Source organism: Equus caballus, chromosome 15 (genome assembly GCF_041296265.1).
Source record: "Equus caballus isolate H_3958 breed thoroughbred chromosome 15, TB-T2T, whole genome shotgun sequence".
NCBI lineage: Eukaryota > Metazoa > Chordata > Mammalia > Perissodactyla > Equidae > Equus > Equus caballus.
This window is the reverse complement of record NC_091698.1, coordinates 86,239,430-86,252,394: the sequence shown is the minus strand read 5'-3', so window position 1 is coordinate 86,252,394 and position 12,965 is coordinate 86,239,430. Positions and strand designations below refer to the sequence as shown.

Genomic DNA, 12,965 nt, shown 5'->3' with positions numbered 1-12,965 from the left:
AAGCCCCCTGGTACATAGTTGTATATTGTAGTTGTGAGTGCCTCTGGTTGTGGTATGTGGGATGCTGCCTCAACAGGGCCTGATGAGTGGCGCCATGTCCACGCCCAGGATCCGAACTGGTGAAACCCTAGGCCACAGAAGTGGAGCACGGGAACTTAACCACTTGGCCAAGGGGCCAGCCCCTGGAAATTTTCTTACACGTATTTCTCAGTTCACTAATTCTCTATGCAGTTGTGTCTAATCTGACATTTAACCCACTGTTTTTAATTTCAATAACTTTTGTTTTAAAAATGTTTAAGTTCTATTTGGTTTGTTTTCAACTCTGGTCTTTTTAGACAGTTTTTTCTTGCATGTGTTTTTAATTCCTTCTTTTAGGTCTTAAGAAATTTTAAACATATTTTATCTTTTTTTAAAGATTGGTGCCTGAGCTAAGACCTGTGGCCAACCTTCCTCCCCCTCCCCCTCCTCCTTCTCCTCTCCCGCCCCGCAACCAAAGACCCCCAGTAGATAGTTGTGTATTCTAGTTGGGAGTGCCTCTGGTTGTGCTATGTGGGATGCTGCCTCAGCATGGCCTGACAAGCGGTGCCATGTCCACACCCAGGATCCGAACTGGTGAAACCCCTGGCTGCTGAAGTGGAGTACACAAACTAGCCATTCAGCCACGGGGCTGGCCCCGGCCCCCCCTTTTTTAAAATAGTTATTTTATAGCCAATAATTCTAATACCTAAAGTCACTGAGGTCCTAAAATTGCAGTGTCAGCTTAGGAGTTCATGTTTAGTTAGACTCTTCCTGTGGGAATACAGGCATATCTTGTTTTATTGTGCTTCTCAGATATTGCATTTTTTACCAATTGAAGGTCTGCGGCAACCCTGAGCCAAGCAAGTCTATAGGAATTTTTCCAACAGCATTTGCTTGCTTCGTGTCACATTGCTTACTTCGTGTTACTCTGCGACACATTTTGGTAATTCTCACAATATTTCAAACTTTTTCATGATTATTATATTTGTTATGGTGATCTGTGATCAGTGATCTTTGATGTTACCATTGTAATTGCTTAGGGGCACCACAAACCAGGCCCATATGAGATAGTGAACTTAATCCATAAACGTGTCTTCTGACTGTTCCTCTGACCAGCTGTTCTCCTCTCTCTCTCCTTTTCTTCAGGCCTCCCTATTCCCTGAGACACAATATTGAAACTAGGCCAATTCATAATCCTGCAATGGCTTCTAAGTGTTCAAGTGAAGGACGGCGTGCACGTCTCTCACTGTAAACTGAAAGCTAGAAATGATTAAGCTTAGTGAGGAGGGCACGTCGAAGGCTGAGATATGCTGAAGGTTAGACCTCTTACAACACTTAGCCAAGTTGTGAATGCAAAGGAAAAGTTCTTGAAGGAAATTAAAAGTGCTACTCCAGTGAACACACGAATGATAAGAAAGTGAAACAGCCTTATTGCTGATATGGAGAAAGTTTTAGTGGTCTGGATAGAAGATCAAACCAGCCACAACATTCCCTTAAACCGAAACCTAATCCAGAGCAAGACTCTAATTTTCTTCTATTCTATGAAGGCTGAGAGAGGTGAGAAGCTGCAGAAGAAAAAGTCTGAAGTCAGCAGAGGTTGGTTCATTAAGTTTAACAAAGAAGCCATCTCCATAACAAAAAAGTGCAAGGTGAGGGAGCAAGTGCTAATGTAGAATCTACAGAAAGTTATCTGACAGATCTAGCTAAGTAATGAAGGCGGCTGCACCAAACAACAGATTTTCAGTGTGGACAAAACAGCCTGATAATGGAAAAAGATGCCATCTAGGACTTTCAGAGCTGGAGAGAAGACAATGCCCGGTTTCAAAGGACAGGCTGGCTCTCGTTAGGGGCTAATGCAGCTGGTGACTTTAAGTTGAGGTCAATGCTCATTTACCATTCTGAAAACCCTAGGGCCCTTAAGAATTATGTTACATCTACTCTGCCTGTGCTCTGTAAATGGAACAAAGCCTGGTGACAGCACATCTGTTTACAACATGGTTCACTGAATGTTCTAAGCCTGTTGTTGAGACCTACTGCTCAGAAAAAAGATTCCTTTCAAAATATTACTGCTCATTGACAATGCACCTGGTCATCCAAGAGCTCTGATGGAGATATACAACAAGATTAGTGTTGTCTTCATGCCTGCCACACGACATCCATTCTGCAGTCCATGGATCAAGGAGTAATTTCAACTTTCAAGTCTTACTATTTAAGAAATACATTTCGTAAGGCTATAGCTGCCATAGAGAGTGTTTCCTCTGATGGATCTGGGCAAAGTCAACTGAAAACCTTCTGGAAAGGATTCACAATTTTAGATGCCATTAGGAACATTCATGGGGCTGGCCCCGTGGCCGAGTGGTTAAGTTCTTGCGCTCTGCTTCGACGGCCCAGGGTTTAGCCAGTTCGAATCCTGGACGCAGACATGGCACTGCTCATCAAGCCATGCTGAGGCAGCATCCCACATGCCACAACTGGAAGGACCCACAACTAAAAATATACAACTATGTACTCGGGGGCTTTGGAGAGAAAAAAAGGAAAAATAAAATCTTAAAAAAAAAACCATTCATAATTCATGGGAAGAGATCAAAATATCAACACTAACAGAAGCTTAGAAGAAGTTGATTCCAACCCTCATGGAAGGCTTTGAGGGGTTCAAGACCTCACTGGAGGAAGTAACTGCAGATGTGGTGGAAACAGCAAGAGAACTAGAATTAGAAGTGGAGTCTGAAGATGTGACTGAACTGTTGCAATCTCATGATAAAACTTGAATGGATGAGGAGTTGCTCCTTATAGATGAGCAAAGAAAGTGGTTTCTTGAGAAAGAATCTACTCCTGGTGAAGATGCTGTAAAGACTGTCGAAATGACAACAGGATTTAGAATTTTACATAAACTTAGTTGATAAAGCAGTGGCAGAGTATGAGAGGATTAACTCCAATTTTGAAAGAAGTTCTACTGTGGGTAAAACGCTATCAAACAGCTTCGCATGCTACAGAGAAATCGTTTGCGAAAGGAAGAGTCAATCAATGTGGCAAATTTCATTGTCTTATTTTAAGAAATTGCCACAGCCACCCCAACCTTCAGCAACCACTACCTAATCAGTCAGCAGCCATCAACGTTGAGGCAAGTCCCTCCACCAGCAAAGATTACAAATTGCTGAAGGCTCAGATGATGGTTAGCATTTTTTAGCAGTATTTTTAAATTAAAATACATACATTGTTTTTTTAGACACAATGCTATCGCACACTTAATAGAGTACAGTGTAGTGTAAACATAGCTTTTATGTGCACTAGGAAACCAAAAACTTCCCATGACTTGCTTTATTGCAGTTTTTGCCTTACGGCAGTGGTCTGGAACTGAACCCACAATATCTGCGAGGTATACCTCAGCTGCTAGGCCTCAACTGAGAATGTTAACCTTAGGAAAGGATTTACATTTTGCTTCTGTTAGATGCGTTCGGGTTAACTTTATGTTAAAATTTCACCTTGGTGTTTCTCAAACTATGAAGTAATGTAAATCCACCGAACACAAGTATAGACAGACCCAAGACAGTGAATTCCTAGGGGAATCCTCTTCTTCCACTGCAATAGAAGGAGACCCATGAGTCTTCCCATCTTACCTCTGTGTTAGCGGATGGTCATCTTCTACACCACACCTTCACCAGGTTATAATGCTTTCAGGACCTAGCTTTACGTGAGAGCTTCATTTCCAACTCTCCACTCTGCATATGCACAAAGTTTGCCCACTGCACCTCATGATAATTAGAGCCGAGGCCAGGAGTGGCAGCAACAGCAGCTCTTGGGTTGCTTTGGTTTTTAGTCCTTTTCAGTTCCCAGGAAGCTGAATTCTCTTCTACTTATTTTCAGATCCCAACTCAAGTAACACTTTCTCACAGAAGCCATCCCTCATTCTTCAGGATAAGGGACCCGCTCTACATTTTCACAGCTTCCTATATTTTTCCTCCACTGAACTTAATTATTTGTAGTCATGTTTAATAGTGTGATTGTTTAATGCTTGTCTCTCTCACTAGATTGTTAGTTCCATCAGGGAAGGAATCATTTGTTTATCATAGTACCCAATATGGCACATCACAGAAACAAAACAAATATTTGCCAATGAATAAGATGAATGAGTGCGTGGCAGCGAGAGGGGATGGATATTAATATGTATATAACTCTTCAAGGAAAGTAAAGGGTGGAAAACTGAACAGGAAAAAAGGAAACATTTTATTATGAATTATTTCAAAATTGCAGGAAACAGATGGAAAATCCCTGGGTAGCCACTTCCCAACACAACCAAACTCTTGCATATTCACCATTTTGGTTCCTTTTTACTTGAGATATAATGCTCAGATCTTAAGGATGCCATTCAGTTTTGACAAATGCATACACTCACATAACTCATGCCTTTATTAAAATGCAGAATATTTTTATCAGTCCAGAAATTTTCTTCATCTCCCTTTAATATCTCCATTCCCAGAAACAGTCCCTGATCTGATTTCCATGACCATAAATTAGTTTTGCCTATTCTAGAATTTCATATACATGGAATCAAACAGTATGTATCTTTTTGTGTCTGGCCTCCTTCACCCATCATAATGTTTTTTATATAATCTATGTTGTTGCATGTATCAGTGTTCATTCCTTTTTTGTGTTAAATTCCCGTGTATGAACATACCACATTTGTTTACCTAATCTTGTGTTGATAAATCCCTGGGATGTTTCCAGCTAATATGATTTGAACTGCTATGAACATTCTTGTACAAAGCTCTTTCTGGACAGATGTTTCCATTTCTCCTGGACAAATATCTAGGAGTAGAATTCCTGGGTCTTAGGATGATGTTTCTCTCTTTAAGAAACTACCAAATAGTTTTCCAAAGTAGCTGTACCACGTACACGCCCACCAGCAATGTATGAGATTTCTGAGTCCTCCACATCCTCTCCAACACTTGCTGTTGTCAGTCTTTTTCATTTTAGCCATTCTAGTAGGTCATTACGGTTTGAACTGGCATTTTCCTGAGGATTAATGATATCAGCCACTCTTTTATGTGCTTATTGGCCATTTGTACATCGTCTTTTGTGAAGTGTCTGTCCAAGTCTTCACCATTTAAAAAATTTGGTTTGGGGCCAGCCCAGTGGTCAAGTAGTCAAGCTCGCGTGCTGCGCTTTGATGGCCCGGGGTTCATGGGTTCGGATCTTGGGTGCAAACCTATGCCACTCTTCAAGCCATGCTGTGGTGGTGTCCCACATACAAAACAGAGGAAGATTGGCACAGATGTTAGCTCAGGGCCAATCTTCCTCAAGCAAAAAGGGGAACATTGGCAACAGATGTTAGCTCAGGGCCAATCTTCCTCACACACACACACAAAAACTTGGTTTGTCTTTTTATTATTGAGGTGCAGGAATTCTTTATATATTTTGTCCTTTGTCAGACATGTGCTGTAAATATTTTCTTCCAGGTTGTGGTTTGTCTGCTTATTTTTTAATAATATCTTTTTTTTTTGCTGAGGAAGAGTTGCTCTGAGCTAACATCTGTTGCCAATCTTCTTATTTTTGCTTGAAGGAGATTGTCCCTGAGCTAACATCTGTGCCAATCTTCCTCTATTTTGTACGTGGGTTACCACGTCAGCATGGCCACCAATGAGTGGTGTAGGTCCACGCCTGGAAACTGAACCCAGGCCACCAAAGCAGGGCAGGCCTAATTTAACTACTAGGCCACAGGGCCGGCCTCAATAATATTTTTCGATGAGCAAAAGATTTTATTTCGTTTTATTATTTTTTTTTGGAAGATTAGCCCTGAGCTAACTACTGCCAATCCTCCTCTTTTTGCTGAGGAAGATTGGCCCTGAGCTAACATCCATGCCCATCTTTCTCTATACATGGGATGCCTACCATAGCATGGCTTTTGCCAAGCAGTGCCATGTCCACATCCGGGATCCGAACCAGTGAACCCTGGGCCGCCGAGAAGCAGAATGTGCGAACTTAACTGCTGTGCCATCAGGCTGGCCCCTAAGATTTTATTTTTGATAAGGTCCAGTTTATCTCGTTCTTAAAAATGGTTTGTGATTCCTGTAAGCCGTCTAAGAATTCTTTGCCTACCTGAATGTCATACAGATATTTTTCTAAGCTTTCTTTTAGTAGCTCTATGGTTTTAGTTTTTATGTTTATGATACGTTTCAAATTGGTTTCTATGTATGGTGTGAGGTAGGGGTTGAGGGTTGAGGTTCTTTTTTTCATATAGATATACAGTTGTTCCAGCAGCATTTGTTAAAAAGATTTTCTTTTCCCAACTGAATGTCTTTTGTGCCCTGTCAAAAGCCATCTGACCTTCTATGTGTGAATCCATTTTCTAGATGATTTATTTACCTATCCTTTTGCCAATACCACACTTTCTTAGTTACTGTGGCTTTACAGTAAGTCTTGATGCCAAGTAGGGTTAAGTCCTCCAATTGGTTCCTTTTCAAGACTGTTTTGGTTATTCTAAGACTTTTGGTTTTCCAAATACATTTTAAAATCAGTTGGCCAATTTCTAAAAAACGTCTGTTGGGATTTTGATTGATATTGAATCTATAGATCAATTTGGGGAAATCTACCATCTTAACAATATTGAACCTTTCAACCCATGAATATAGCATACTTCTCCTTTTTTTTTTTTTCAAGATTTTATTTTTCCTTTTTCTCCCCAAAGCCCCCGGTACATAGTTGTATATTTTTAGTTGTGGGTCCTTCTAGTTGTGGCATTTGGGATGCCACCTCAGCATGGCCTGATGAGCTGTGCCATGCCTGTGCCCAGGATCCAAACCAGCGAAACCCTGGGCCACCAAAGCAGAGCGCGCGAACTTAACCACTCGGCCATGGGGCTGGCCCCCCATACCTCTCCTTCTATTAAGGTTTTCTTTAATTTCTCTTAGGAATATTTTATAGTTTTCAGTTTTGAATGTCTTTCATTAAATTTATCTATAAGTATTTGATGTTTTTTAATGTTAAATGGTATTTTTTATAAATTTAATTTTCTACTTGTTCACTGCTAGTAGCTAGAAATACAATCATTTTTTGTGTGTTTACTTTGTATCTTGCAACACTACTAAAAAGTCATGTATCTATTTTAGCAGAGTTTCTGTAAACTCCTTAGGACTTTCTATACACAATCATGTCATCTGCAAGTAATGACAGGTTTACTTCTTCGTTTTCAATATTCAGGCCCTTTTCTTCTTCTTGTGTTGCACGGGCTAGGATGTCCAATACAATTTGGTGGTGAAAGTGGACATCATTCTCTTGTTCTCAATATTAGGTAGGAAAATTACTCCAACATTTAACCGTTAAGGGTTATATTAGCTCTAGGTTTTTTTGTAGGTGTTCTTTATCAGGTTGAGGAAGTTTCTTCTACTCCTAGTGTATTAACAAGTTTTATCATAAATGGGTATCATATTTTGTCAAATGCTTTTTCTGCTCTATTGAAATGATCTTATCATTTTCTTCTTTAAACTGCTAATATGGTGAATTACATTGGCTGATTTTTATATATTAAGTAAGTGTGCATTCCTAGGATAAATCTCACTTGATCATGGAGTATTATCCTTTTTACCTATTGCTGGATTCAATTTGCTAAAATTTTGTTAAGGATTTTTTCATCCATGTTCATGAGAGAATTTGGCCATCAATTTTCTTTTCTTATAATGGTCTTGTATTGTTTTGGCATCAGGGGATAGAGGCCTGATAAAATAACCTGGAAAGTGTTCCTTCTTTCTCTATTTTCTGAGAGTTTATGTCAGATTGTTATTATTTCTTCCTTAAGTATATGATAGTATTCAACAGTTAAGCCATCTGCGCTTGAAATTTTCTTTGTGGAAAGTTAATTATGAATTCAATTTCTTTAACAGATTTAGGACTACTTTGATTTTCTATTTATTCTTATGTCAGTTTTGTTACTTTGTATCTTTCAAGGAATTTGTCTATTTCATCTAGGTTGTCAAAATTATTGGCAAAAAATTTCACAGCATATTCCCTTATCATCTTTATAATGCCTGTAGGATCTGCAGCAATGTGTCTTCTTTCATTTGTGATATTGATAATTTGCATTTGCTCTTTTTCCTTTTTTCTTGATCAGTATTTCTAGGGGTTTATTAATTTTGCTGATCTTTTTTAAAGAATCAAATTCTGGTTCTTTGATTTTCTTTTCTTTATTCATTTTTTAAAGGAAAAGGATACTGTAGATAAAATTAAAGGCCACTGTAATCCCTTCCCTGAACCCACTTCTCCCCTTCTGTCTGTGAGTACCCACTCCCCTGAGTTTCATGTTTACCATACCCCTAAAGTAACGCTAATTTCTGCTACTCTACTGGGATCCTCTCTTCACTCACCATGTTTCCTGCCTCTGCAGCCAGACGGGCAGCATAGCGAGCTATAAGCCGGTGTTCCTCATCCAGTCGGCTAGGACTGTCCAGGACACTGCCAAAGAGATAAAAATTCAACAGGTATCTATTAAACACCCTTTGATATTGCTTCTCTGTTAGAAAGAAGAGATGGGACAAAAGCTTGCAAAAAAGAATGGTAGCAAAGGAAATGGAGGCCTGAGTGATAAATACTAATGGTCTTCTAAGACATGGGATTTAGAGAAACGATGAGGCCATGTGTGTCATTTCTCTTCAGCAGCATATCTCCACTGCTCCTACACCATCAGAAGGGGCACTTCTTTTTGAATGCAAGGGCTGAGAAAAGACAGGGCATTTACAAAATCTGGGAGAGGGATTTCTAATCAAATGCTTTGAAAAAACTCATGACTTTTAGACATAGGTCTTGAATTCAAAAAGTCCAAGAGAAAACCAAAGCATCATGAAAAACAGAGGGCTGAGAAAAAGGACATTTAACATAGCTGAGCAAAACTGAGGAACCTGGGCTAGGGCAGGCCCAATATATGGTAAAGGCAGAGAAGATTCCATGGTATCTTTCAATGCCCCTTTCTCTTCTTTTACCACGCTCGTTCCACAACTACAGCTCCATCTCAGACTGAAATAACGTAGTCTATTACTCTTTAACAGACACTCTAAAAATTTAAAGACCCACCTAGGTGGTCTATGAGATAATTCCGCACCTGGATGAAAGAAGTGTTCTTGGCTAGCTCTGTGTATAGGAGATACAAAGAATTTTTGAATGATTACCGTATAATTGACTCCTTTAATTTAGCATGTTACATCAACTATCCTTTATCCATATCAGGACATTCATAGATTAAGAGGGACTGTGGCTATATAATTATCTTTGTTTAAGTCTGGCATACGCTTTAAGATAACAGTGATAATGATGACTAACTGACCAGAGACAGCTGCTGTGGCTTGCTTCTACATTAGCCCAAGATTCTTGGAGTTCCAAAAACCCCTGACTGAAATTTGGCAATATGACAATTAATATGAAAAAATTTAAAGACATGAGTTCAATACTCATCAAATCTTGTTATAATTACTGAGGGGAATCTGGGAAGGGTGAAGTTAAATCAATAGAGATCTGTCTTACCTTTTCATATATGGAATCAACTGCATTTTCCCACCTTTCTGTATTTCTGTCTCTGTGGGTAATTCTTCAAGCCTAACTTGGTCTTTCCTCTAGGATGGATTTTTTCTTTTAAATGTGCTTTAAGTCTTCCATCTGTTACACTTCTGAATACTTCATAACGCTAGGTGTGCAAATGCCAGTCTCCAGCACGTACAATCACCCCCTCAAAAGACGATCTCGTAATAAGAAGATGCTACCATCGGTTGGCTTTAGTACCTTGGGGTCAAGGCCCCAAGGTGAGGGCTGAACTATAATATGTGCACCTTAAAGGTGTTTGTCTGAAATGAGAAAACTATCTTTATCTTTTACATAAACAACAACAAAAATGAACACTTAACAATACGAGTAGATAATATTATGGAGGGACTGGCAGCCTAAGAAGTAGGACTTAAGTGGCTGGTCTTTTTTTTTTGGCAAGGGATGCAATAGGTTACCCTGTGCAAAAGAGTTCCTCCTTCTCCATCACACTGCATCTCCTTAGGAAGGTTAATCCTATTTGTCATTTATGCCCAAATATGGACGACATGGTTGCTTTAGTTGGCTATGCTTTCCAGACAGAAACTAGAACTTTATGCTAATGAGAGGTTTTAAGGTCAACAAAAATTATGAAGAAAATTAGAAAGGTTCCTTATTCTTCTGCTTGAACTGACTTTCATTTTCAGAATTAGCCAGGAAATTTCTGACTTCTTTGAGGAAGTATGAAGGTCAGTTCCTTAGACTATAAATCAACAAGAGATGCAGTACTCACCCAATCCTCACGTTCTCCCACGGTTCCCAGACACCAATTCTTGCTCAGGGAGCCTACTCCCTAAGCCATGAGACTTGAGGGCCTTGGTTACACCTACCGTAAATCTTCTTGGGCTGAAATATCAGGTAGCAGTCTCTGTCCAACATTGTGCTGCTATTTTCGCCATGGAAACGTTTCATCACCCGGACAACTGCCCTCACTGATAATAAGTAAGCTGTCCTCCCAGGGGTGAGACAACTCTATTCCTGGAGCCCAAGGGGCTGAGACAGAGTGCAGAGAAATCATCTCCTGGATGAGGAGACACTCTTTGTGATACGATGCACGATTATCAGGCCTTTCTTTCCCTCCCATAGGCTAAGCCTATTAAACATAGGTGGGAGGTGAAGAGAGCCTCACAGTCTCCCTAAGGCTTTAGAGATAGGTGAATGCCTGAAAATAATAACACTATTTAGTCACACTGGGAAAACTATAGGAAATGGTATGAAGTATATTATTAAAAACAGTCCTTTTCAAATATATATTTTTGCACGTTGGTTATTAATTTATTCTTCTGTTATTATGGGAAATAAGAGCAAGGTCAAATGACCTTCCCATGGAGCCATGGCACGTTATGGGCAGAACTAAGGTAAAAGTTTAAGGCTCCAGCCTCTCTTACATGTTTAGCTTATAAATTATGGTTGTCTCTCTAAGAATAAGAACCTCAAGCTGTTGGGCTCAGTGACTCTTCTTTGCTGCTACGCAGAGGGGAAGGATGGCTTTAGATTATCTAAACTTTACCTGCCATTCTCCTTGCAGAATGGTGGTGGCGTGGGCATGGAGTGGGCAGGTGACTTTGGGTCTGCCTGAAGGTAACAGCACTTGGTTTGGCATTAACTCTTTTGAAGGGTTAAGTTTGCTGCAGTGAGCAGTTATCAAAGGATCTTCCATCCTAACCTGCTGAGGGATCAGTCATATTCCCATATTAACAGTGAGTCACCACCACAGTAGTTTTCAGGAAAAGGGGTATGTGGGGGCTATTACAATACATATAATTATTATAATATGAGAAGGTATGTATCATTTGGAAAAAGCCCTCAGGTAACGACGATTCAATATCACTGCTGAAAACCAGCCACTTCAATAATCAACAATGATAGATTCTGGGGACGAGATGAAGACGTAACATGTAAAGATGTAACAGGGCGATGTATCAAAGATTAGACAGAGTGAGATATCTGTGGGCTGATCAACCCTACCCTTTGAATGTCAACAGAAAGATTTCATTATTTAGGCAAGAATGAACAGTAGGAAGCTGCACCAAATCTTTCTGAGAATGTACACCTTTGGGACTGCACCTCTCTCTGAGGTTCATACACTCTTTAAGTGTAATCTGAAGGAAGTGAACTCCACTTAAAAGGAGAATTTCTGACTATATGTTTTGGTAAGTGCCCAGGCCTGGCAAGCTTCCTTCTCTTTTAGAAGCTAATGCTTTAGCAATTACTTAACCTCTGCCAAACACAGCTGGTAGCTTCTCAAGAAAAACCCCACATGCAAAGCTTTTTCCCGCTGGCAACCCCGTAACATAGCTCCCCATCCCTTTGATCAGCCCTCGGCGACCCGCCTGCTGCTGCCCTACCACTGACCGTGCACAGTGCTGCAGACGGGCCACATAGGAGGCTATCAGCGCATGCTCATCGGCCAAGTGACGGGGTCTATCCTGGCTATACTGTAACCTAGGAACAACGGAGGCAAAGACAGCAAGCAAGACACAAACACATACAAAGCGAGAAATGAACATGGGTTAAAATGGGCAAACTTCAAAGAAAACAGGAAAAAATCATAAATCATAAGGAAAATCATAAAAAACCACAAAGCATTATGGAATATGGTGTTAGACCATAGGGAATACATCTCACAAATCCTTTGAACAAAAGTAGTCCCCTAGGAGATGGCTTAGGCTGGCTGACACTACAGCCCTTGAGGAGAAACCAAGGAGGGGTCACCAAGGAACTCTGCCAACCAGTCTTGTCCAGGTTCTGGGCTCTGTGATAGATGCCCCTTTAGGGAATGCCCTCTGGCAGTAAAACAGGCAGAGTGGGTCTATTTAACATCACTAAGCGGTCCCCTAATGCTTTTATAGATTTTTCTCCACACGTAAGAGTTTTCAGTGTTACCTCAGGACACCAGTTAAAACTTTCTTTTTTTTTTTTTTTGGTGAGGAAGATTGGCCCTGAGCTAACATCTGTGCCAGTCTTCTTCTATTTTGTATGTGGGATGCTGTCACAGCACAGCTTCATGAGCTGTGCATGTAGGTCCACACCTAAGATCTGAACCTGCAAACCCTGGGCCACTGAAGCAGAGCATGCAAACTTAACCACTACAACACTGGGTTGGCCCCTAAACTTTTTATTTCTACAAGGATACTGTCTTTAGAATCATTCTATTTTCTCCCATAAAATTGGTACTTAAACCAAAATCATTGTCTTATAAGACAACACTGTCTACCTTTTGAATGAGGCTATCTCTCATAGATATATGGAAGGTCCTTACGCATGTGATCTTTTTTTTTTTTTTAACTTTTTACTATAGAAATGGTAAAATATGCAAAAAAATAGAGAGAGTAATCTAAAGACTATCCTTCATGTACCCATCACAAACTTCAACAAAAATTAAC

The 12,965-nt window shown here is 40.1% G+C and overlaps 1 protein-coding gene across 50 annotated transcripts in view; it reads right to left on the bottom strand.

Moving 5' to 3' along the window:
- DTNB (dystrobrevin beta) overlaps positions 1-12,965 on the bottom strand; it is a 237,966-nt gene that overhangs the window by 52,228 nt on the left and 172,773 nt on the right. For 38 of the 50 annotated variants that reach the window (XM_070235811.1, XM_070235815.1, XM_070235820.1 and 35 more), the window contains 2 exons: positions 11,935-12,024; positions 8,376-8,463 (listed from right to left, as the gene is read on the bottom strand). In XM_070235811.1, coding sequence (XP_070091912.1) covers positions 8,376-8,463; positions 11,935-12,024 — 178 coding nt within the window. The remainder of the gene's footprint in view (positions 1-8,375; positions 8,464-11,934; positions 12,025-12,965) is intronic. The other 12 variants (XM_070235799.1, XM_070235807.1, XM_070235814.1 and 9 more) reach the window with 1 other exon arrangement.